This window comes from Coenobita brevimanus, chromosome 112, assembly GCF_032717465.1.
Source record: "Coenobita brevimanus isolate Jiangsu-jjx chromosome 112, ASM3271746v2, whole genome shotgun sequence".
Classification (NCBI taxonomy): Eukaryota; Metazoa; Arthropoda; class Malacostraca; order Decapoda; family Coenobitidae; genus Coenobita; species Coenobita brevimanus.
Genome location: NC_137065.1, coordinates 17,524,776 through 17,551,540, shown reverse-complemented (window position 1 = coordinate 17,551,540; position 26,765 = coordinate 17,524,776). Strand labels below are relative to the sequence as shown.

The 26,765-nt window shown below is 40.9% G+C and overlaps 1 protein-coding gene across 1 annotated transcript in view; it reads left to right on the top strand.

Moving 5' to 3' along the window:
- Nucleotides 1–26,765, top strand: part of LOC145418128 (glutamate receptor 1-like) — a 722,099-nt gene that overhangs the window by 660,483 nt on the left and 34,851 nt on the right. Inside the window, exon 17 of the mRNA XM_080286652.1 lies at nucleotides 24,633–24,738. Within this exon, the coding sequence (XP_080142778.1) occupies nucleotides 24,633–24,738 (106 nt within the window). The remainder of the gene's footprint in view (nucleotides 1–24,632; nucleotides 24,739–26,765) is intronic.

Below are 26,765 nucleotides of genomic sequence, written 5' to 3'. Positions count from 1 at the left end.
GCACACGAGGGCAGCCAGAGCATGTACCTCTGTGTGAAAATATCCATCTTCAGGCTGCGTCTCCCCAATCGACAATAACCACACTGTCACTTTCCATTCCCTTCATTAAAATTTCCATCCATAAATATTCCCTATATAAAAGAATGGAAACGACTTCAAGCACTGGCACCAAATGCAAAACATCTAAACAACTGTTTTAGGATGACATTGTCAGTCGCCGAAGATTTAAGTGTTAACCTGCGCTCGTGAAGGGAAAAGATGTATTGGTTTAGTCATCAGTGTGTGTGTGTGTGTGTGTGTGTGTGTGTGTGTGTGTGTGTGTGTGTGTGTGTGTGTGTGTGTGTTCTTACCTAACTGTTCTTTCCTAATTGTATCTTTACAGGAATGAGTCAAGCTCGTTCTGTCCTGTGTCTTAAACCATATTTATCGTACATATCCTTAAATTTGTGAATTGTTTTGGCACACACTGTTTCATTCGGTAGTGCATTCCATTGATCAATAGCTCTATTTGGGAAACTCATTTTCCTTACGTCTTTATCACCTCTCTTTTTATGCAGTTTTTTGCAGTGTCCTCTTGCTGATGCTTCCCCATACGTTAAGTAATCATTTATGTCTATTTTCTCCTTCCCTGATATGCATTTATATAGCATAATCATGTCAGCTCTTTTCCTTCTGTCCTCTAGTGTTGGTAGATTCTGTTTATTTAGTCTTTCTTCGTAGCTTAGATCCCTTAAGCTTGGTACCCATCTTGTAGCGGCCCTTTGAACTTTTTCAATCTTGTCTCTGTGTTTTTTGAGATGGCTCCAGAATACTACTGATGCATACTCCAGGGTTGGTCTGATGAATGATGTTATTATCATTCTTAACATGTCTTCATTTATGTATGTAAACGCTTTTCTCATATTGGCAATCAGTGTATACATGTTCCGTACCTTCTCACTGATGTGGTCAGCGGGAGATAGTCTGCTATTGACAATCACACCTAGGTCCTTCTCTCTTTCTGATGTGTGTAGGGTTTTATTTCCTAATGTATAATCCCAATCAGGTCTTTTTCCACTTTTACCAAACTTGATTGCATGACACTTGTCCACATTGAATTCCATTTGCCATGTATTACTCCATTCATGAAGTTTATTTAATTCTTTTTGTAGCTCTTTACAAGAGTCTGTGTTAGTAATTGTCCTTTGTATTTTTGCATCATCTGCAAATATTTAGATAGCTTTCATTTCCAGTGTTACTGTCTATATCATTTATATACACTAAAAACATGAATGGTGCCAGCACTGAGCCCTGTGGTACTCCACTAGTCACTTCTTTCCATGATGAGTAATTTCCCCTTAGTTCTGTTCTCATTTTTCTTTTCATGAAATAATCTTGCATCCAGCAATACAGTTTGCCTCGAATTCCTCCTTGATGGTACAGTTTCCATAAAAGTCTTTGGTGTGGTACTGTGTCAAATGCTTTCTTGAAATCTAAATAGATACTGTCCACCCATCCTTCTCTTTCCTGTAATGTGTCTGTTACTCTGTCATAGTAGCTCAACAGATTAGTAACACATGATTTTCCTTTTCTGAAACCAAACTGTCTTTCTGTTATCATACTGTGTTCTTCTAGGTGATTTACCCAAGCCTTTCTTATAAGCTTTTCTAATACCTTGCTTGCAACACTGGTTAGTGATACTGGTCGGTAGTTAAGTGGATTTTGTCTATTCCCTTTCTTGAATAAGGGAACAATGTTTGCTTTCTTCCAAATATCAGGTTGTTTACCTTGACTCAAGGATTTCTTGAAAATTAAAAATAATGGTTTACTTAACTCCTTCGCACATTCACGTAGCACCCAAAGTGAAATTTCATCAGGACCATGTGCTTTTCCTTTGTCTAATTTACTTAGCTCCTCCAGTATTTCTTTTTCTGATGTTTGTATATTTGATAGTATGTGTTGGCATGCATGTTCCACATAATCCCTCTCAAAAATTTTTTCCTCTGTAAAAACTGATTGGAAATTCTTGTTTAGTGCTTCACAAATATCCTTCTCTTGTGTATAGGTGATTCCATCGTCCGTAATGGATTGTATTTTATCTTTTACTTTGGTTTTGCCTCTGATGTAGCTGTAAAATAGCTTTGGTTGATCACTACTTATATTTATGATATCCTTCTCAAACTCTTTTGGGGCTTCCCTCCTTATTCTTGTATAATTGTTTCTTGCCTGTTTGTAATTATTACATGCCCTTTCACTATTGTGTCTTCTGTATCTATTCCACAACAAATCTCTTTTTTCTTTTGATTTTTTACATTCTGTATTGAACCATTTCCTTATTCTCTTTTCTGCTTCTTTGTGCTGTGGGATGTACTTCTGGACTCCTATTTCATAAAGATTACAAAATTTTTCATATATAACATTTAAATCTTGTCCTCTAGCTCCTTTTCCCAAGCAATTTCTAAGAAGTACTTCTTTAGGTCAGGATACTTTCCCTTTTTATAGTTTAGGCTCTTTTTGTAACTTCATTGCTGTTATCTATGTCAAATGCAATCCTGAAATTGCAATTTAGTACTGCATGGTCGCTTTTGGCGAATGGAGGGTGATATATTAAATTGTCAACATCGTTTTCTTGCCTAGTAAATATGAAATCTAGCATTGAGGGCACATCGAGTCCTCTTTTTCTGGTGCATTCCCTTACATGTTGCGTTAGGAAAAACTCTTGCACAAGATCCAGGAGCTTTTGGTCTCAACAGCTCTCTTGGCTTATCATATCTAGAGTATTCCAATTTATATTTGTATTAAAATCACCAGTTAGTATAATTCTTTTCGATTTCTCTTCCATTTTATGTAGTAATGCTCTTAAACTCTGAATTGTTACTTTCTGCTAGGTCCTCGTATTCGTCTCTTTTCCATGTGTTTGATTTGGGTGGCATGTACAAATTGGCTACAATTACTTTCCCTTCAGATGTATTTATCTCTACTGCATTCAGTTCTACTTGTGAGGGTATATCTAATTCTATTTCTTTGACTTTTAGATTTTTCTTAGTTAATATTATTCCTCCTCCTTTTTTTAAGTTCCTATCTCTTCTCCATATATTATATTTCTCCAAGTTTAGGATGTCATTCGATATCCTTGGTGTTAATTTTGTTTCAGTTAGGCATATTATATGTGGTTCCCTTTCTCTGACATAATCATTCATCTCTAATAATTTAGATACCATTCCATCCACATTTGAGTACATCAACTTAATCATCTTGTTTATATACTTATCATGATTTGGTTCTACTATCTTCCTCCTTTTTATTCCCTCCTGTTTATGTACCACTTTCGTATCTGCAATCCAATTACTTTGTAAAAAAAATGTATTCTTCTCCTCCTCTGATCTTCCATCATTTTTTGTTTTTGCTTCCTCCCTCTTCTCTTTAAGTAATTCCAGTTCCTCTTGTGTTAGTCATCTTTTTATCCATACATTTTTGAACTCCTCTTTTTCCATGAGATTCTTTGCGTTTTTTAGTATCTCCTCCACGGTGTTTACACTCTGATAGGTTACCTTTAGGGGTCTTGACTTGCTTTTCTCGTATTTCCCTAACTTTTTGTGTTCCTCTATGTCTTTACTACAGATTTCCTCTGATACTTCTTTCAATATGCCCATTACATTTGCCATCTCCTGTTTGTCTCTTGAGATCTTGTTTTTTACTTCTTCCTCTTCTATACCAGTGATTACTATAGATTTGTTGATATCTACTGAATCTCTTACTAACTTTGGATTGTTTTGGATTATTCTTTTTCATTCCTTTTCAATGCTTTTTTCTTCCACCCTTGTTTCCAAGTCTTTCTTTATTTTCACCATTTCAGCATAAGTGGTTTCCACATCATTTTTGTAGCTTTGCACAGCTTCATTCACCTGTGTTATCTTCTCCTCAATATCACTGCTCTGATCTATCAGACTGCTTACTTGCCTAATTGTCTCTGTATCATTTTTGAACTCATCCATAATACTCTCATGGTTGACTACTGTACTTGCCATTTCACTAATTTTCCTCCTAAGTGTACCCACTTCAACTGTTAGCTCATTTATGGTTGTTTCTTTCTTGTTGACTTGCTTTCCTAATTTTTCTATTTCTTCCTTTTGCAAGTGTATCTGTTTCTTAATTTCATCAATCTCATTCTGAAAAGCCGTCTCTAACCTAGGTACTCTTTCAACCAGTTTGTTGTGAGTCTCCATTTCAACCAGTTCTTGGTAGAAATCATTAACCTGCTTTCTACCTTTATCCCTTTTCTTTTCCAAATTTGCTTTACTAAAGTATGTGATCATTTTGCAGTACTAAATGCACATATAGTACTTACATTCCCTGGGGCAGATTGTAGACTAAACAACGATCAGCTGATTGTGCGCATTCTTGCACTGCTTGTTTACTTCTCTGTTTGACCAAGTCTTATTTAAAACTTTTTTTTTTTTTATTAGAACACCATTTAGTCTAACCTTGTACAGAGCTTGACTCATATAAAGATACTTATTTAGGTAATGCTGCTGGCCAAGTTGGCCAGGTATAGTGCGGTGTCGACGTACGTCTGCTCTCTCTCGGTGCCTCGGTTTGTGTGTGTGTGTGTGTGTGTGTGTGTTTTAATAAAACAATCCAGTTTTGATCCAACAGTAAAATCTGGTCAGTCAGATTTCGTGGAATGACTGTTGGTGAGTGAGGAAACTAACAATTATTTATTTATTTATTTTTTCTCAAGCTGTAGATTCAAAAGCTGAGGTCACAGAACAAGGCCATAATTCGACAGAGTAAGGTTACTTATGCAGTGTTCATATGATGTAGATAAATCCTAGTGCAGTGATTGAGGTTAAGGCAAAAATGAAGTCAGTTTTGAAAACTATGGAAAGTCAAGCACACAGGCCAACCTAAAAATTCAACCCTGTGTCTGTGTACTATGTCACTACAGAATCACGATTTTTACTACGAATGTTAGTTCATTATTTTCATATCAATGCACCATATTGCTATATACTTTGTAAAACTGTAATATAGACAGACGCCATGGGTACGACAGTTTGGCGTGACCGAGCGATATGTAGGCATTAATATGTTAGGAAATAGTATGAAACTCTGTAACTATATAGCTATAGGTAACAATATGTCAGACAGGTAGTTATGTCTGAAGTTCTTTAGTAAGTGGTTACATGCATTTCCCTACAGCCAGACAACTATTCTAAAGTACAGGATGACCTCATAGCTGTTCGTGTGTCGGAAATGTGACCCTACACACACACACACACACACACACACACACACACACACACACACACACACATACTTAGCCAGAAGTCAGAGGGGACATACGAGTATAAGTCCGAAATCACATGTAGGAGAGTTAGAGAGCCAGAGGAAAGGAGAGAGGACCACTAACCATACACTGGTGATGTCAAACTCATAACTTTTAGTCAAGCAACTGTTTCACAATAAACTTCCAACGACACAGATCTGCCTATTTCATCACCCCACTTAAAGTACGAAGAGGATAGCAGAACAGAGACGACCTACCCTGATATTCCCCTACAACTCCAACTTTTATTCTCCCTCTGCCTGGGTCTCCTCAGTCAGCCAGACAAGATAATACATCTTCTCTCTCTATAACAAAAAAAAGGCCACATAATCCTGACATCTGGTGGCCTTTGACATTGCTGACAAGTTTGCACCATACGACGCCTCAAGACTTTATACTGGCAGTGCTTAGACTATCTACAGTTACAACCAACCTCCCTATCACTCTACATCTATCTACTTCTACAGCTACGTCTATTGACAAATTGTTTGACCATATAACTCGAGAAGTTTTTGTTTGATTAGGACTAATTTTCATGGAAAGACTGAGTGTCAGCAGTGGATTAAGATACTGATTTAAAAACAGTATGTTAAGGATCAGGGTCACAGGACATGGTCAACTCAATGAGTTTAGATCCAGTTAGGGCCAAAGTTGGTTGAATGGTTAAAGGTTAGGTATGAATAGGGTAATTAGATTTTGAAAGCAATTTATTGAAGGTCAAGAACCCTGGGCAGTTACAGCTACCCTAAACCAGTCAGTGGGTGCAGGTGTTATACTCCCTGTGTGCTCTTTTTTGTTCAAAATATTACTATGCCTTCATTTCTTCATCAGTTCATGTCAAATTTGATACAGCCACCTATCTATCTATCTATCTATTTGTTACCAGATGCCTTAATCCCGTAAGGGGTGGCCACAAACAAATCGCCTCCATGTTGCCCTGTTCCCCGCCATTTCATTGCCCTGCTCGCAGCTCACACCTACCTCTCTCATATACCTCTCTACTCCATCCCTCCATCTCATCCTTGGCCTCCCTCTCTATCTCCCCCCCTCCACCTCACTCACATACACTCTCGTCAGTATCTCGCTTTCCATCCTCTCCACATGTCCAAACCACCTCTGTGTGTTTCACCTAACGTTTCCTATCACATCCACATCCACACAACAATGCTCCTTCACTTCCTCATTTCTCAGTCTCTCTCCATGTGACTCCACATGCTCCTCTCAAATAACTCATTTCCACTGCACTCACTATTGACTTCTGTCCCTCCAATAAGGTCCAAGTTTGACTTTCATACGTTAGAGTTGGTATCACAGTAGTGTCACATAGTAGTTTTTTCACTTCCATGTTCACTTCCCTGTTTCTTATCACTGCTTTCAAGGAACCAGAAACCTTTCTTCCCTGTTGCGCCCTTTCAAGCACTTCACCCTCTAAACTTCCATCCTAACTCATCAAACTACCCAAGTACTTAAATGCACTCACATTTTCTATTTCCTCCTCATCCAGCCTCACTGTACATTCACTGACCTCACTTCTCTCGAAGACCATAACTTTACTCTTCCTGACATTCACCTTTAGATTCCGTTTCTTGCACACTCTCCCAGAATCATTCACCAAGCCTTGCAGCTCCCCTTCGTCTTCACTTAACAACACAGAATCATTTGCAAACAACAGCACATGGAGTTTCCTAACACTGCCCTTTCTCACTAGGGTTGGTCCAACTTCCACTGCCGTATCTTAACTTTTTATAACCCCGTCCATATACAGATTGAACAACCATGGATGCAAAACATATCCTTGTTTCAATTCAACCTTCAAATAGAAAAATTCACCCAGTTCACTATCCACACACAGTGCAGCCTTAGAACCCTCATACATACTGTTCACGGCCTTCAACATCTTCCCATCTACTCCATTTATTCTTAATACTTTTCACAATCCTTGTCTATCCACCCTGTCTTATGGTTTCTCCAAATCCATGAAGGCCGCTTACAACTTCTTTTCCTTCTCTAGAAACTTTTCCAGTAAAGATCTAAGAATGAATATCTGATCTACACAAACTCTTTCCTTCCTAAAACCTCCCTGTTCTTCTCCAATTAAATCCTCTGTTATATCCCAAACTCTGTCAATAAGTATCCAACCCTGTACTTTTCCTATTACACTAAGAAGACAAATGCCCCTGTGATTACCACACACTCCTTTTTCCCCCTTTTCCTTCGTACAAGGGAATAATTATACTTGACTTCCAATCCTCCGGGACTTTACCTTCCTCACAGGCCAGTCTGGACTTCTTCCACATCCATTCTACTACTGTCTCTCCCCCATGCTTCAGCATTTCACCACACACTCCATCAATTCCTGGGACTTTCCCCATTTTAACTTTCTTCATTGCTCACAACACCCATCCTACTGATTTCTTCCTCTCTTCTCACATTTCTCTTTCTCCCAGCCATTCCCCAGCCACTTATACTTGCATTACTTTCATTCTCTATATTCAACAATTCCTTAAAGTGTTCTCTCCATCTGTTCACTTTTGCGCCCTTTACCACTAGTAATAAAACATTTTTATCTTTCACTTCCCAGCTAACTTTTTTGGCACCCTGTCTAACTTTCTTTAACTCTTTCCAAAACACTTTCTTACATTCCTCCACTTTACACTCAAGTTCATCCAAATTCCTCATCCACCCTCTTTTTACTCTCTCTCTTACTAATCTTATCACCTCTCTCTTCCTCTGTACATGTAACTCTCTCTTCCGTCTCTCAACTTCTTACACGCCTCTGTTTCTCATCCACTCACTACATGCTTTCTTCTTTTGTGCCACAGCCTCTCTCACCTCTTCAGTCCACCATGCTGTTCCATGCACCCTTTTTCGTCTTCTCTTCATCCCACACACCATCTCATGTGCTACACAGATTTTTTCTGTGAATATCTTGCCCACACCTTCCATGTCCCCCATCTGTTCCCCCTTATATTCTGCCTTTTTTCCATCCTCTTGTAACTTTTCCTCTCTCCTTGTATGTACTACTTGCTCCTGTCGTTCCCTTCTTCTATTTCTCTATTTTATTTGGACTTTAATTCTGACCACCACCAAGTGGTGGTTGAAAAATCCACTCTCCCAACCTCTATATAGTCTTACAATCATTATACACCTTATCCTTTTATCCACACACACATAATCAATCATTGCATTCCGTTCATTCAGTTCACCACCCACGCTTTTTATCACTCGCCATGTATGCCTGTGGATCATTTTGTGCCTGAAGTGGGTATTAGCTAACACCAACCTCCTCCCAGCACAAATGTCCACTAAAGCACTGCCATTCTCATCCATCTCTGCAGGCACACCCCACCCACCATTTACTCCATCCACCTTCCCATTCCCTGCTTTTCCATTCACATCTCCAATCAAAAACACTTTCTTATTCCTTTCAAACTTTTCCATGCACACTTCCACACTTGTCCAGAACTCTTTTCTCACTCTGCTTGCACGATCTTGCATTGGCGCATACGCACACACACAATCTCCCATATATGTAGGCCGACTTTCAATCTTAACCAAACAATCCTTGAGCCAACTGATCCATGGTCTTTTATATTCTCCTTCCGTCTGTTACTTACAACAATACACACTCCTTCTTTTGTCCTCTCATTCTCACCTACTCCTGTGCATATACCCCATCCTTACTTCTGTTCTCTCATACTCTCACCTCTCAATTTAATTTCAGTTAATCGACATATATCCACTTTTGCACCCTCAAGCACCTGGACATCTCTCTTTCATTCACTCATCATTTGCACCTAATACATTCCAAGTCGCCATCCGTATCGTGCCCTTTGTTCGGTCCTTAGTCGTCACCTTTTAGTCATTCCTGGTCCAAGGCTTCTTGTTCGTATTTTTAGTTAGTTGTTTTCCGGGGATGGGCACTAACCCTCTGCCAACCCACTTGTGTCACGTAGGGAGGCGGTGGCTCAATCGGTAGAGAGGTGGCCTGCAGTCCTAACGGACCCAGGTTCAAATCCCGGCTGGGGCAGGGAACAGTTTAAGGATTTGAATTTCATTAAATCAGGCTTTACTGATCTACCAGAAGACCCGTCACATGTCGTAAAAATACCCCCGCTAATACCAATACACCAGTCCTGTATGAGACAGCCCTAGCATGTATTCAATATGGACGGTGGGTGTTAGCGCCGAAGTGGTGACATGTAGAGGTGTATGGTGTGTAGGAGGACTGCTGGGCCTTGATAGCAGGCTGTGAAGCCTATGCCCAGAGTCGGACACATAAAAAAAAAAAAAAAAAAAAAAAAGGGAACATGTGTTGATTGGTTATAAGATTGTAAATGCTTTCGTGGTTTACAGGAAATCAATTGGCTTGCCACTAAATGCAGAGATATCCTAAAAACAGAGTATCACTACACTATGTGGGTGGATGATGGGCATCCCCACCTACAGTCATTCCTCAAGCAAAGTCAAGTGGAGGGAGTGGGGAGTGAAAGGGAAAGTCCAAGGAGGATTAGGGAAAGTGAGAGTGATGTGAGTGAGTCATTGCTCTCCCTACGTAGTGTGAGGCGGCGTAGTGGATCACGTGGGCCAGTGCGGGTGCGTTCCTTTTCATGTGGGGTTGTGAGGGAGGGGGAAGGTGGGGAGGAACCACTCCCAAGCAAAATTATGCTCCCCAATATCCTCTAACACGTGGTCGAGCTAGGGTGCGTGAGAAAGCACGTGGTGTTGTCATGGAGGGGGAAGGTGGGGAGGAACCATTCCCCAGCACATCTTCTGCTCCCCAATATTCCCCTATTTCATCCCCACAGCCCCATAATGTTCCTCAAGGCCGTAAGGGTAAGGGAAAGGGAAAGGGTAAAGGCAGAGGGAAGAGGAGTGACAGTGGGGAAGCCCTCCGCACTCCTTCTCCCCCACTTCCCCAACCAGGATCTCCTCCCCACCCAGACGAAGGCAGTGATGGGGATGATGGGGACGAGGGATTCGTGTCGTGGAATTGGGAAGATGAGAGTGATTTTTCTCCCCTCATTCACCCCTTCACTGAGCAGGGGCGATCTGGCTGCATTGCTCCAGGAATTCACCGTGATTCCACCAGGTTGGATTTTTTCCACCTGTTTTTCAGTGAGGCATTTGTTGATCAGATTGTATACCAAACCAACCTGTTTGCAAGCGCCCAGCGCCTAGAGAGTGAAAGATTGGGAACAAGGAGTAGGCATTCTATCATCTATGATTACCCTGTCTCCCTTCCAGAAATGTTCTTATTTTTTGCCCTGGTCCTTTTGATGGGTATTATACGAAAGAATAGAATTCCTGCTTACTGGACTAGGGACCCTGTTATGTTTATCCCAATATTTGGTCAAGTGATGAGCCGTAATCGGTTTCAACAAATTCTAAGTCGCCTCCATTTCTATGATGCTCATGACCCTGCAAATGCAAACAACACTGATAAAATGAGGCGAATTAGGTTGGTCTTTGATCACCTCAGGCAAACTTTTCGTTCCTCATTCTATCCCTATAGAGACCTCGTCACAGACGAGAGTCTCGTGTTGTGGAGAGGCAATATTTCATTTAGACAGTATATACCCAGCAAAAGGCACTGTTTTGGGTTCAAGATCTTTGTTATGTGCGACTGTAGGACTGGACACGTGCAAGACATAGTCTTGTACACCGGTGCACAGACAGACATAATAGAAGATCGAAGTATTGGACTGTCGGGAGCAGTGGTAAAGACGATGGTAGAAGACTACCTTCATCGTGGTCACGTTCTCTACCTGGACAATTGGTACACTAGCCCTCTTCTCGCTCGTTATCTTCACACGCATGAAACGGGAGTCTGTGGAACCGTAAAGGTGAACCGGCATCACATGGCCAAGGTAGGGCGGAAACTCGCAAAGAATGAGGTTGTCTTCTTCAAAGCCAACAACATCCTTGCAACTGTGTGGAACCACAACAGAGAAGTAAGCCTCTTGTCCACGGTTCACCGCCCCTTGATGCACCGTACTGATTCCGTAGATTACTGTAGCGAGAACAGGCATCGTGTTTGGAAACCTGAGTGTGTCATGGATTATAATATAAACATGCGCCTCGTGGACCAGTCAGACTCCATAATATCAACGGTACATTGCATATATGATCAACATATAAATTGCACAATTTATATTTACAGTGTTCTTAACCCGCCCAGTCCCATCGACGTATGGGTACGTTGCAATTATTTGCATTTGCCAGTCCCAGCGACGTACTGGTACGTCGTGCAATTGCAATGTGCATAATTTCGACAATTTTCAAAATTCGCGCTTGATTTGCGGTACGTACCCTCGCATGACCTTCCCCTACCTGCCACCAGGCGGGGACACTCGGCGACCCCGCACGACCCGCTCTAGCCCACCACTCGTCCACTCACCTGGTAGCAACGGTCCTGCTCAGACATGGCTAAGAGAGGTCTCTCAGAGAGCGAAATTCAAGTCGCCCTGGACACCTTTACCGGCGACAGTGATTCCCCACTGGAGGACGAGGATATGGACAAGGATTATGTGCAGCCAGAGGAGGAAGAAACCACCAGCAGTGACGAGGAAGTTCCGTCTCCCAGGAAGCGGCAGTACGTGACTTACCGTGCTGCTAGAGAGGGGCAGCAGGCAAAGAAGGCACGTGCAACATCCTATCTCTATCCCCAACGTGATTTGGAACCAGAATTCGAGGACGAGGACGAGGACGGAGCCGTGGGATGTGCCGCCATGTGGTATGGACGTGAGGTGATAACTTATTGTGGCCCAGAGCGCACACCACGTCGTATGAGCAGGTATGGGCCTAGCATTTTGTTTGGGGAGTTAGGAAGTCAAGTGGAGGGAGTGGGGAGTGAAAGGGAAAGTCCAAGGAGGATTAGGGAAAGTGAGAGTGACGTGAGTGAGTCATTGCTCTCCCTACGTAGTGTGAGGCGGCGTAGTGGATCACGTGGGCCAGTGCGGGTGCGTTCCTTATCACGTGGGGTTGTGAGGGAGGGGGAAGGTGGGGACGAACCACTCCCAAGCAAAATTATGCTCCCCAATATCCTCTAACACGTGGTCGAGCTAGGGTGCGTGAGAAAGCACGTGGTGTTGTCATGGAGGGGGAAGGTGGGGAGGAACCATTCCCCAGCACATCTTCTGCTCCCCAATATTCCCCTATTTCATCCCCACAGCCCCATAATGTTCCTCAAGGCCGTAAGGGTAAGGGAAAGGGAAAGGGTAAAGGCAGAGGGAAGAGGAGTGACAGTGGGGAAGCCCTCCGCACTCCTTCTCCCCCACTTCCCCAACCAGGATCTCCTCCCCACCCAGACGAAGGCAGTGATGGGGATGATGGGGACGAGGGATTCGTGTCGTGGAATTGGGAAGATGAGAGTGATTTTTCTCCCCTCATTCACCCCTTCACTGAGCAGGGGCGATCTGGCTGCATTGCTCCAGGAATTCACCGTAATTCCACCAGGTTGGATTTTTTCCACCTGTTTTTCAGTGAGGCATTTGTTGATCAGATTGTATACCAAACCAACCTGTTTGCAAGCGCCCAACGCCTAGAGAGTGAAAGATTGGGAACAAGGAGTAGGCATTCTATCATCTATGATTACCCTGTCTCCCTTCCAGAAATGTTCTTATTTTTTGCCCTGGTCCTTTTGATGGGTATTATACGAAAGAATAGAATTCCTGCTTACTGGACTAGGGACCCTGTTATGTTTATCCCAATATTTGGTCAAGTGATGAGCCGTAATCGGTTTCAACAAATTCTAAGTCGCCTCCATTTCTATGATGCTCATGACCCTGCAAATGCAAACAACACTGATAAAATGAGGCGAATTAGGTTGGTCTTTGATCACCTCAGGCAAACCTTTCGTTCCTCATTCTATCCCTATAGAGACCTCGTCACAGACGAGAGTCTCGTGTTGTGGAGAGGCAATATTTCATTTAGACAGTATATACCCAGCAAAAGGCACCGTTTTGGGTTCAAGATCTTTGTTATGTGCGACTGTAGGACTGGACACGTGCAAGACATAGTCTTGTACACCGGTGCACAGACAGACATAATAGAAGATCGAAGTATTGGACTGTCGGGAGCAGTGGTAAAGACAATGGTAGAAGACTACCTTCATCGTGGTCACGTTCTCTACCTGGACAATTGGTACACTAGCCCTCTTCTCGCTCGTTATCTTCACACGCATGAAACGGGAGTCTGTGGAACCGTAAAGGTGAACCGGCGTCACATGGCCAAGGTAGGGCGGAAACTCGCAAAGAATGAGGTTGTCTTCTTCAAAGCCAACAACATCCTTGCAACTGTGTGGAACCACAACAGAGAAGTAAGCCTCTTGTCCACGGTTCACCGCCCCTTGATGCACCGTACTGATTCCGTAGATTACTGTAGCGAGAACAGGCGTCGTGTTTGGAAACCTGAGTGTGTCATGGATTATAATATAAACATGCGCCTCGTGGACCAGTCAGACTCCATGATATCGACGGTACATTGCATATATGATCAACATATAAATTGCACAATTTATATTTACAGTGTTCTTAACCCGCCCAGTCCCATCGACGTATGGGTACATTGCAATTATTTGCATTTGCCAGTCCCAGCGACGTACTGGTACGTCGTGCAATTGCAATGTGCATAATTTCGACAATTTTCAAAATTCGCGCTTGATTTGCGGTACGTACCCTCGCATGACCTTCCCCTACCTGCCACCAGGCGGGGACACTCGGCGACCCCGCACGACCCGCTCTAGCCCACCACTCGTCCACTCACCTGGTAGCAACGGTCCTGCTCAGACATGGCTAAGAGAGGTCTCTCAGAGAGCGAAATTCAAGTCGCCCTGGACACCTTTACCGGCGACAGTGATTCCCCACTGGACGACGAGGATATGGACAAGGATTATGTGCAGCCAGAGGAGGAAGAAACCACCAGCAGTGACGAGGAAGTTCCGTCTCCCAGGAAGCGGCAGTACGTGACTTACCGTGCTGCTAGAGAGGGGCAGCAGGCAAAGAAGGCACGTGCAACATCCTATCCCTATCCCCAACGTGATTTGGAACCAGAATTCGAGGATGAGGACGAGGACGGAGCCGTGGGATGTGCCGCCATGTGGTATGGACGTGAGGTGATAACTCATTGTGGCCCAGAGCGCACACCACGTCGTATGAGCAGGTATGGGCCTAGCATTTTGTTTGGGGAGTTAGGAAGTCAAGTGGAGGGAGTGGGGAGTGAAAGGGAAAGTCCAAAGAGGATTAGGGAAAGTGAGAGTAACGTGAGTGAGTCATTGCTCTCCCTACGTAGTGTGAGGCGGCGTAGTGGATCACGTGGGCCAGTGCGGGTGTGTTCCTTATCACGTGGGGTTGTGAGGGAGGAGGAAGGTGGGGAGGAACCACTCCCAAGCAAAATTATGCTCCCCAATATCCTCTAACACGTGGTCGAGCTAGGGTGCGTGAGAAAGCACGTGGTGTTGTCATGGAGGGGGAAGGTGGGGAGGAACCATTCCCCAGCACATCTTCTGCTCCCCAATATTCCCCTATTTCATCCCCACAGCCCCATAATGTTCCTCAAGGCCGTAAGGGTAAGGGAAAGGGAAAGGGTAAAGGCAGAGGGAAGAGGAGTGACAGTGGGGAAGCCCTCTACACTCCTTCTCCCCCACTTCCCCAACCAGGATCTCCTCCCCACCCAGACGAAGGCAGTGATGGGGATGATGGGAACGAGGGATTCGTGTCGTGGAATTGGGAAGATGAGAGTGATTTTTCTCCCCTCATTCACCCCTTCACTGAGCAGGGGCGATCTGGCTGCATTGCTCCAGGAATTCACCGTAATTCCACCAGGTTGGATTTTTTCCACCTGTTTTTCAGTGAGGCATTTGTTGATCAGATTGTATACCAAACCAACCTGTTTGCAAGCGCCCAGCGCCTAGAGAGTGAAAGATTGGGAACAAGGAGTAGGCATTCTATCATCTATGATTACCCTGTCTCCCTTCCAGAAATGTTCTTATTTTTTGCCCTGGTCCTTTTGATGGGTATTATACGAAAGAATAGAATTCCTGCTTACTGGACTAGGGACCCTGTTATGTTTATCCCAATATTTGGTCAAGTGATGAGCCGTAATCGGTTTCAACAAATTCTAAGTCGCCTCCATTTCTATGATGCTCATGACCCTGCAAATGCAAACAACACTGATAAAATGAGGCGAATTAGGTTGGTCTTTGATCACCTCAGGCAAACCTTTCGTTCCTCATTCTATCCCTATAGAGACCTCGTCACAGACGAGAGTCTCGTGTTGTGGAGAGGCAATATTTCATTTAGACAGTATATACCCAGCAAAAGGCACCGTTTTGGGTTCAAGATCTTTGTTATGTGCGACTGTAGGACTGGACACGTGCAAGACATAGTCTTGCACAGACAGACATAATAGAAGATCGAAGTATTGGACTGTCGGGAGCAGTGGTAAAGACGATGGTAGAAGATTACCTTCATCGTGGTCACGTTCTCTACCTGGACAATTGGTACACTAGCCCTCTTCTCGCTCGTTATCTTCACACGCATGAAACGGGAGTCTGTGGAACCGTAAAGGTGAACCGGCGTCACATGGCCAAGGTAGGGCGGAAACTCGCAAAGAATGAGGTTGTCTTCTTCAAAGCCAACAACATCCTTGCAACTGTGTGGAACCACGACAGAGAAGTAAGCCTCTTGTCCACAGTTCACCGCCCCTTGATGCACCGTACTGATTCCGTAGATTACTGTAGCGAGAACAGGCGTCGTGTTTGGAAACCTGAGTGTGTCATGGATTATAATATAAACATGCGCCTCGTGGACCAGTTAGACTCCATGATATCGACGGTAGAGTGTGCCAGGACCACGATGAAGTGGTATAAGAAACTGTTCTTTCACTTGCTAGATATCACTGCTCTGAATTGCCACCACCTTCACGCCATGACAACAGGAGTTCAGGAAACAGTTGAAGGGTTTGTGAGGGAGCTCACAAGAGAAATCTTTGCAAGGTATGCTGTTGAAAGGCCCCAACATCGCACCCGCACTGCCTCTATTGCACCCGCACTGCCCCTGAGAATATCCTGCCGCCATTTCCCCACTCCTATCCCTCCACAGCCAAACAGACCTAGGCCCCAACCCAGGTGTCACGTGTGCAGTAATTCCCAGGTGAGACTCACGACACAGAGGAAGGACACCCGCTATGAGTGCGTGCAGTGTGACGTGGGTCTCTGTATTCACCCATGTTTCAGTGAATATAACACGTTGATGCAATTCTAATATGGTGTGAATGCGAAAGGACGCAGAAATTATGAGGTAAATGCGACAGACAGACGCTTAGTGAAATTATCAGTCATGTTGATCTCCAAACATTAGTATAAAGTGCATATGGGTAGAACATAAGTGCAAATATTGTATGTAGGTATATAAATATGCCCTAAGTGGAAACTTACATAGCGAGGGTTTTATGATCCGATATTCTGTCGCTCAGTGCAATAAATACGGCCCGTAATTATATAATTATTATTATTGGAAATTCTTACGGGTATAAGTTCAAATTATTGTAAGTGCTGAAATATATTCTAAGTCAAATATTCATAGCGTGTGTATAGAGATGCGATTTCCTGACGCTCAGTTGAATGAATAAGGTACGAATTAGTGAAAATTAAAGTCAGCAAGTGGTAAAGTGTGTATATATGTGAAGAATTAGTATATAAGTGTGTGAGTATTATGTTGGTCGAAACATTCATTGCGAGGGTATTTTCATGCGATATTCTCACGCTCACTTGAATAAATAATGCCCGTAAGTATGTACAGTGCATTATAGGGGTGTAAACGTGTGTAATGTATGTGGGAAATTATAATTGGAGTGGATAAATAAAGTAGATGATGAAACACGAGTGTTTGAGATCGTGGTTGCTACGTGAATATGCGCTAGCTTATCGCTAAATGCCCTCGTAATGAATGAAAATAATTGAAAACCTTTACAGTGGTGGAGGAAAGGTTCTATGTAAAGGGGAAAATAATTGGAAAGTGATAAAACAATTTGGTATGTTGAAATACGAGTCATAGCGAGTGCGCTTACTAAGCTGATGTGCGCTATACTTATGCTGCATGTCATCATAATGAATGAAAACATCTGAAAACACTTACAAACAGTTGTAATTGGTAAAATGTCATTGAAACAAAAGTATACAAGTAGAAAAAATGATAGGTTGACTCATACCAGACACTTAGCATATAGCATGTTACGACTCGGACCAAACTTGCTATGCTCGCGCGATGGTACAATGCTTATTTTTCATATATATGTGTCTGAAATCCATTATATTGTTACTGTTATTGTTTATTAGTTCAAATTCAATAAATATATAGGTGTTGTGTGTTGTTTCTCCCATTATTCCTTACCATAGAAAACGTAAGCGCATATCATGTCCATTACAGAACACCACACCTGGCTCGGGGGACCTCACCTGTATGGACCACTTCTAGACCGCGGGAACCACTTTCTTTGTGATTTTCCTTCGTTTCTCGACCTAAGCGGAAGTTTTAGCCAAAAAAAAAATTTTCCAAAAAGGCTCGGGACTGGGGGATGTCATAGGTGCGGAAAACCTCGGGACGTGACGGGTTAAATTCCAGAACATATACATGAGATTCTGTTAGCGAATTCATATCCATAAATGCATAAACACTTGTATATACACATACATACTCATATGGATGCCTAGCGGATAAACAATAAATAAATGACTAATGAGTAATCAATATTTGCTAAGTATATATTTCTTTGTATTTATTTTAAACGTGGCTTTGTTATTGATACATTTTAGTGTTCAGGCAGATCATTCCATTTTAAACATCCATAATATGACACAAATCTTTTTTGAGATTCAGTAACTGGAAAAAGTGGTCTAATCTGATCTCTATTTCTGGTATTTATGTTATGTATTTGATATGCTGTCTGCAGTTCAACAGAATGAATTATATACAATTGTTAATGGAAATATTTTAAACATTCAAGTATATAAATATCACTGATTTTAAGAATGTTGTAGTTTTTAAATAATTGTTCAGTGTGTTCATAATAATTAACCTTTGCTATTGCTCTAATTATCCTTTTCTGAAGCAACTGTAGTGGTTTTAAACTAGTCATGTGTGCCATACCCCAAACAACATTGCAATAATATAAATGAGGATAAATTAATGTGTACTTTAGTGTGAGGAGTATGTCAGTGGTTAATAAACGTTTAATTTTATGTAGTATGCCTTATAATCTCTAGAGACTTTATTGTGTATACATGCTGTGTAGTATTTCCAAACAATATTTTGGTCTGTCAAGACTCCTAAGTACTTAACTGAATTTGAACTTTGTATTGTTTCCCTGCATAATTTGATCGTAAAATTTTTTTCCAAAATTTTATTGCCAGCAAATACTAGATACTTTGTTTTTTCAATATTTATAGATAATTTGTTTGCTGTTAGCCAAGTTGTAACATAATTTAATTCAAGATTTAATGTGCTCAATAATAAGAGTATATCATATGCTGAATAAATAATATTCGTATCATCAGCAAAGATAATAAATTTTAATAAGTTTGATGACTTAATATCATTTATGTATATGAAAAATAGTAAAGGACCTAATAATGATCCTTGGGGAACTCCAGTTTAGTTTTCTACATCTCCTGGCATTATTTCATTTACTGAAGTATGCTCTTTTCTATTGTGTAAATAGCTCTGAAACCATTTAAGACATGGGTTTCTTATATCATAATGATGCAGTTTCATACTAAAGATTTCATGATTTAATGTATCAAAAACTTTTTCTAAATCCAAAAATACTGTTATTACATATTTGCCATGCCCTAATTCCTGCAGCACATGAGTCATTAATGTTGTAATTGCTAATTTTGGAGAAAGATTCTTCCTGGATCCAAACTGAAATTCCATTAAGATATTATTAGTTGTATGAAAATCATCTAAACATTACTTAATACTAGAAGCATTGAAATTGGTCTATAGTTGGAAATTTCCTTCATCCATTTTCCCCCCATTGTGAATAGGTATGAGTTTAGCCACTTTTAACCTCTCTGGAAAAATACCTGATCGAAATGACAGATTAATTAATTCTGAGATAATAGAAGCCAGGATTGTACGATTATTTTAAATACCTTAACATGAATACCATCATATCCAGGTGCTGAATCTTTTATAGATTTTATTATAGAAATAATTTCTTCCTCTGATGTAGTCAACAGTACAAGGTCTTGGTATATGTTCGACATACAACACATGGGAGATAAATTACAGGTAGGAAGCTCACTAGATAACTGAAGACCGATATTTGAGAAATAGTTATTAATGTAATCACTTATAATTTGTGGATCACTAGTATCACAGTTGTTGATATTCATACGTTCTATGTTTTGGTTTCTTTTATCTTGAGAGTTGATCATTTCATTGATTAATTTCCACGTTCCTTTAGAGTTACCTGCACTATCTTTAAATTTAGTATTATAATAATGTTTCTTTGCTGTTTCCAACATGTTGTTAACCCTGTTTCTGTGTTCTCTGTAATGAGCTCCAAATGTCAAAGGGCGTTTATATATTTCTTGTATAATTTATGTCTCTCCTTGATATGCCCAAGTAGTTCGGATGTAACCTCTGGTTTGTTGACTTATTTTGCCTTAATTTTTATTGTTTTAACCCCTACACTGCGGGCTTGTTTACCAATGACTTGCGTGTGCCGCGGGGTTATTTGGGCTCCAACAGACTCTCAAAAAATATTTGCCAAAAATCAGTTATTAGTCCTAGAATAATAAAATTACATATGCTTATGGCACATACCTTCAGCTTTCTCCTGGAATGATTGTTGAGCCTTCGTCAGTTACCGTAGGACTTGTGGAGACCTCTGAAGTAGGGTAACGAAGTCTCCACTTTACACTTCCCGACAACCCGTAATATGATTACCACAGCCAGATACAAACACTATAAACACTATTCTACAATTTTCAAGTAGTTTGGGATCCATACTAAAAAAAAAAACACTGTGAAAGCAATGGAAATTACGAGCGCGTCTGATCGTCGCACTGGCACTAGTTCGCTCTTAGTAGTCTGTCATTTATTATTCATAAAACCCCTCACACTTTATATTTCTATTACTATATAACACTTATATATATCTACAGTCTTTATTCATAAGTTTCCTTCAGTAGTATTAGTTTATTGTCACTGTAGGGATTCAATTTCTTTCAGTAAAATACGTAGCATTCACTTTCTCGTCCTGTATACTGGCATTGAGAGTGAATGTCACTTTCATCTTCACTCTCATAACTCATAGCATTCAGACATGCTAGAGTGAAACTTTCACTTTCATTACTCCTAGGGTATATACTCGTATTCTTATAATACTACTCATTTACATTTCTATTTACGTTCTCTATTTTATTTACGTTATTTACATTTCTATTTTATTTACACTGTGTTGTGCACTGTCACTTGAAATAACTTATAAAACTGTTTTCCATTGTTCACGTATATTTACATTCATTACTTTCACTTGCTGTTTACACATTATTTACACATTATTTACAATTCCACTTGCACTGTTTTACTCAATAGAAAGATCGTAGTCACTCTTTTATCAATTGTCAGCCCTTTACCTCTTTCCACACGAGGTTTAGTAGGGGGTAAAGGTCACAGGGCCATTTGCATGGGGGTGAAAAAAGGCCTTGAAGTCAGCAAGAAGTTGAGAGTAACCTGATAACGGAGGGCTAGCGTGGAGGCCTGCTAAGGGGTAATTCAGGGTTACCAATATTACTTCTTGAAACAGCTAAGTCTAGCACTGATATGATTGGCAGGAAATCTAGACAATACATTATAAATTTGGTAGTTCCAGGTGAATGTAAATATCACTTAGGCTTCTCCCTTCCCTCCTTACATGTATATTTATTTCGAAAATAGATTAGAGGCCTACTTAGGAGATATATTTTCAGAGCTACCAATGTTAGATCTTGAAACATCTTTGTTTAGCACTGATATGATTGGCAGGAAATCTAGACAATACATTATAAATTGGTAGTTCCAGGTGAATGTAAATATCACTTAGGCTTCTCCCTTCCCTCCTTACATGTATATTTATTACGAAAATAGATTATAGGGCATATTTCAAGTGGAAAAAAACAGCGAAAATTAGCGAACGAGTGCACGTGAGGTGTTGTCAGGTGATAATTAGCCAATTCCAGGTGTTTGGCACTCTCACTTACCTTATTTCTTTCTTGTATATATTATTTGGTATAAGAATAGGACATAGGGCTTATTTCAATGGATGAAATCAGTGAAAAATTCCAGGGAAGATTTACTTAGTGTAGCACGGCCGGGCAGGCGAGAGGATAGGGTAATGGAGGGGGGGTAGGGAGGGGAGTCAAGAACGGGGAGAAATGGCTAAATTGTCAACAATGGATGGGAGTACAGATGAGATTAGGAGTGCTGACTAGTGTTGGACATTGGCAGTACTGATAGATGATACAAGCCCCCACTTGGAAGCCCGGGTGAATTCAAAATAACACAGAATCACAAAAGCGATGCCCCGCGGTATGATCCCTTGCTCCCAAGCGTCACGAAAGTGACGCCCCGCGGTTAAGGGGTTAAGGGGAAATATTTTCATCCACTACCCTTGTTACGGGATCTGAAATTATATTATAAGCAGTATTTGGATTGTTATCCATGTGTATATTATCGAACTCCTCTTTCATTGACCGACATAAAAGCTCTTGATTCACATTGTTATAATCTCTGTATGAAAAAAAAAAACAATGGTTCTTTTTCACTCTTACTTTTACAATGAATAACTGGAGCAAAATTATCAGTTACATTGGTCAACAAAATACCGGATCCTGATATAAAACAGAGGCTATTAGTCCATATGTTATTAATGATTGTGGCACGCTTCTTATTTACTCGTATGGGTTTAATGATGCATGGATAATATCCAAAACTGGCTAGTAAATCTATGAACATTCTAACATTTGTTTGCGAATTATTAAGTAAATTGATATTAAAATCCCCTAGCAAAATACATTTTTTACCAGTTACAGCTACGTCCCTAAGATTTTTTCAAATATTTCTATATATGACAGGATGCTTGCATTTGGTCTCCTATGTAGAACACCACAAATTATGTGTTTACTTTGGTAAGAGGCTTCAATAAATGTTTTGATAGTATCACTCATCATACATAAACTATCACAAACATGGCAAGAAATAATATTTTTCACATACAGACAAACCCATCCTCCATAATGGTTCCTATTATTAGTATATAATGTTGAGAGGATGGAGGGTGAGAGACTGATGAGAAGAGTGTATGTAAGTGAGGTGGAGGGGGGGAGAGGGAGGGGGAGGCAGGGGATGAGATGGAGGGATGGAGTGGAGAGGTATATGAGAGAGGGGGGTGTGAGTTGGGAGCAGGGCAGTGAGATGGCAGGGGATAGGGCGACGTGGAGGCGGTTTGTTTGGGGCCACCCCGTACGGGATTAGGGCGTCTGGCAATAGATAGACAGATAGATAGATTTATATACATCCTTTCAGTTTATATAAATTCTCAGTATCTTTGGAAAATCGTGTTTCACAATAAGCCATTATATCAATATTACGGCAATCTGCAGATATGCCGGAATATAATAGAAACTTTTCTAAATTAGTGGGAATACTATTAATCTTGTACAGTAACAGTATTGGACAAGAATATTTACTGTTTAACAATTGATCAAAATCTTCTTGATTATAATATTTAGAAATAGGCAATGAAATATTATAACTACTTAATTCATCAGAATTGTTTAAACCATTTTAATCATAATTTATACCAAAATGATAATTTAAGGTATTAAATTCATCATAAGTTAACACTGATGAACTCTTATTCAGCAAATCAAGAATTTCATCATCATCCAAATGTGGAAAAAAGCCATTATGAATGAAAACTATATTATGAATGAGAACTACACAATTTTTCATGTCTATACAAGTACTTACAGGACACCTTTTGTCTTTTTTGATCTTGCACTTTGGACCATTGCGTTGTCTCTGAGCTCCTCATCTGCCTGGTCGGATAGTTGACTTGGAGGGTGCTGCACTGACGGAGCCATGGCAGCAGCTGAACTAACAGCTGAGCGGCTCCCATCTAGCTGCACAGTAGCCCTCATGCAGTCGGCACCGGCTGGAACAGCATGAGCCACAGCACCCACATCAGCCCGATGTTCCTCTGAGGTCTGCATGGTGAATCCCTGCACCAGTGATATCCGTTCCCCTGTTTTTAAGTTTGGAAGAGTTTCGTAGGGTTAGCTGACGATCTTCAAATTTGTTAAAACGAGCCACCACAGTACAGGGACGATTGACTTCCGAATTGGCAGTGGCCCACTCTGTGCACCCGCTCAAGCCGAACTGGGCCCAGTTCCAGTTTATCTCAAAGCAGTCACTGAATCTTGGCCTGATTTTGTTCCCACGTCACGTTTGGGTTTTCCTCGAGTCCGTCAAAGCGAAGATTGTTCCACCTCAAGTAATTCCATCTGATCGTTTAGCTTGTTTAACTTCTCTTCGAAGGTAGATTTCTTGTTTATTTCCTTCTTCAGTGTAACTAATTCTTCTTTGAGGGTCTTATTATCACATTTCCTTCTTCAGTGTAACTAATTCTTCTTTGAGGGTCTTATTATCACATTTTCTTCTTCAGTGTAACTAATTCTTCTTTGAGAGTCTTATTATCACATTTCCTTCTTCAGTGTAACTAATTCTTCTTTGAGGGTCTTATTATCACACCTCAAATTGTCCACTTCCTTCTGTGTGAATTCCAGTGAATGAGTCAGTTCAGTGTTGCATAGCTCAAGCTGCCTCATTCTGTTAGTTAGATCATTCAGAAGCAACTCCACTGCATCCTCATATGCTTTCTGTTGCATTTCTTGATGTCCTCTGTTGTCAACGTTTTCTTTGATACTAAGTTTTCAGTTGCTTCCTTGCTGAAGTTTGCCCTCTAATAGCAAGCCAGGCACGGAGCAAAAACAGCACCCTCTCGCTGATGCGGCCAGAACATCTCTCTCTCTCTCTCTCTCTCTCTCTCTCTCTCTCTCTCTCTCTCTCTCTCTCTCTCTCTCTCTCCATTTACTACTCTTCATTTCCATGCATACATCATTTCTCTAGGTGCCTCGTACCTCTCATTCTGTCTCCATGGTTCCTCTCCATCCACTCAATCATTGTCTCTCATTCCCTCAGTCCGTCTCTTCTCCTTTTCCGTCCTTCCCCTTCCTACCCATGTACTAATAATCCCGTCTACATTTTGTTCCCAGGGAAAGCCTTAATGAGGCTATACTTACCCTCAAGGAGAGTGGGGACCTCGCCAGATTAAAGAACAAGTGGTGGTTCCATAGATCCGAATGTGGGAAGGATATGCAGGTTAGTCCTGTTATTGCAGTAGTGATACTTCTTTTTCTTCTCCTTCTTCTATTATTATTATCAAGCTTCACCATATATATGGCGAAACATCGTTTTGGTAAGAATCTGCATTTTCTTTTCCGTAGATCTTGATATTTCACAAGAAGGTATCCTACGGTATCCCAAGTACTTGTGCCAAATATAAATGACCTTGACCTATTTTTTAAGGACATACTCATTTTTGGTAAAAAAAAAAAAAAAAAACTTCATACTTGAAATTAAAATATCTCAGGAACTAATTGAGAAACAGCTATTTGGTTGAAAATCGTATTATAAAAACATTTGCTCAGAATTTTCTCATTTAGCCAAGTTGAAAGTACAGAATTCAAAGCTGTTCAGTATTTTCTTTGTAACACGTTTTAGAGAAAACCACCAACGCGTAAAGCTGTGGTCCCTCTCATTATCCTAAAGGAATATGGTTACAGTTAAACGTACAGTTTGCCAGTTTTTGTGACAAATGTAAAATGTATGAATGCTTCATTTACTTCTTCCATTTTATCTTCAGATTTTGTTTATATTACCCAAGAAGCTACCTTAAGTTAATCTAAGTACATATTGTGTTCATATGAAGTTTTATGCAGTGAATACAAAAGCAACATTTGCATAACTACAAAGACAATACAGTGAATAATTACAGTATTTTAAAGGGTCCTTGCTGTGGCTACACAGTAAGTAAATAGGTAACTATTTAGTAGTAGTAGTAGTAGTAGTAGTAGTAGTAAGCTTTGCCATATATATTGCAAAACTTGTTGTTTTGGTATGTATTATTATTTTTCCTTGCCTTTTTTTTTTTTTTTTCTTAGATCTTGATGATATTATACAGGAAGGTACCTTAGTGTGACCCAAGTGACTGTGCCAAATAAAAATGTCCTTGATCTACATTTGAAGCTCCTATACTCATTCTTGGTGCAAAAATTACATATTTGAAATTGAAAAATCTCAGAAACTTTTTGGGCTAAAATTATAGAGTTTGATGTGGAAACAACGAATTTCGCTGTTAAAATGGTGACCGAGGCTCGGGAATGGGTTTTATTCAGTCTGGCACTCATCTACGGGTATAGCAACTCTCTCATGTTCACCACGTACGTGAGAGAGAGCCGTTTTCTATGTAAGGTATACTCAGGTATTTATGCTGGGAAGGTATAGCAATGTTCAGTACACTTTTCTGATTACTTATTACTTCAGCATCTATCACAATTTGCATGTCTTTCTCACTGTGAATGCATTATCTTACACTTACTTGAAGATAGGTACATCCTGACTTCATTATGTACAGTCCTGGCACATACAAGAATGTGTTTACAACCTGACTTCACTATATAGTCCTTACACTTACAAGAAAATATTTACAACTTACACTTACATGAAAATACTTACAAAATGCCGTCACTATGTACAGCACTGGGTGAGGCACAAAGGCAGAGTGAGGCAGAGTGAGCGTGAGGGGGGGAGCGAGTGAGTGTATGGCCTTGACAGCCTTGGGGATGGTAGAGGAACAGTTACCTTACATGCCTGCCAATTTTTACCTACGAATCTTGAAAAATCCGGTCACAGTGAAGTTTTTTATTTTAGACCGTTTAAAAACGGCACTGGCACTGAGCGCGCAATTACATCAGACCTTTTTAAAACGGCACTGGCACTGAGCGCGCAATTACATCAGACCTTTTTAAAACGGCACTGGCATGGGGCGGGTTAATCCACCAACCTGAAATTTTACCGCAATATATAGCCTTAAGGTGGGCACATTGTGGAAGTGGGTATGGTTCCACTCAGTTGAATCTTCTCTGAGATCGCCTGGGGTAAAAAAAAAAAAAAAAAAAAAAAAAAGGACATTTCTGGATATTACAGATGTCACCTAATTTTCCATGAAAGATTACAGCTATTGCCATCAATACTGGGGGCTTTACACTCTGTAATCTCGTAAGATGACATGCACAAGATCACTGGCCGTGACCTCAAGCTCCATTTAGAGCTCGGCTCATAGGAAA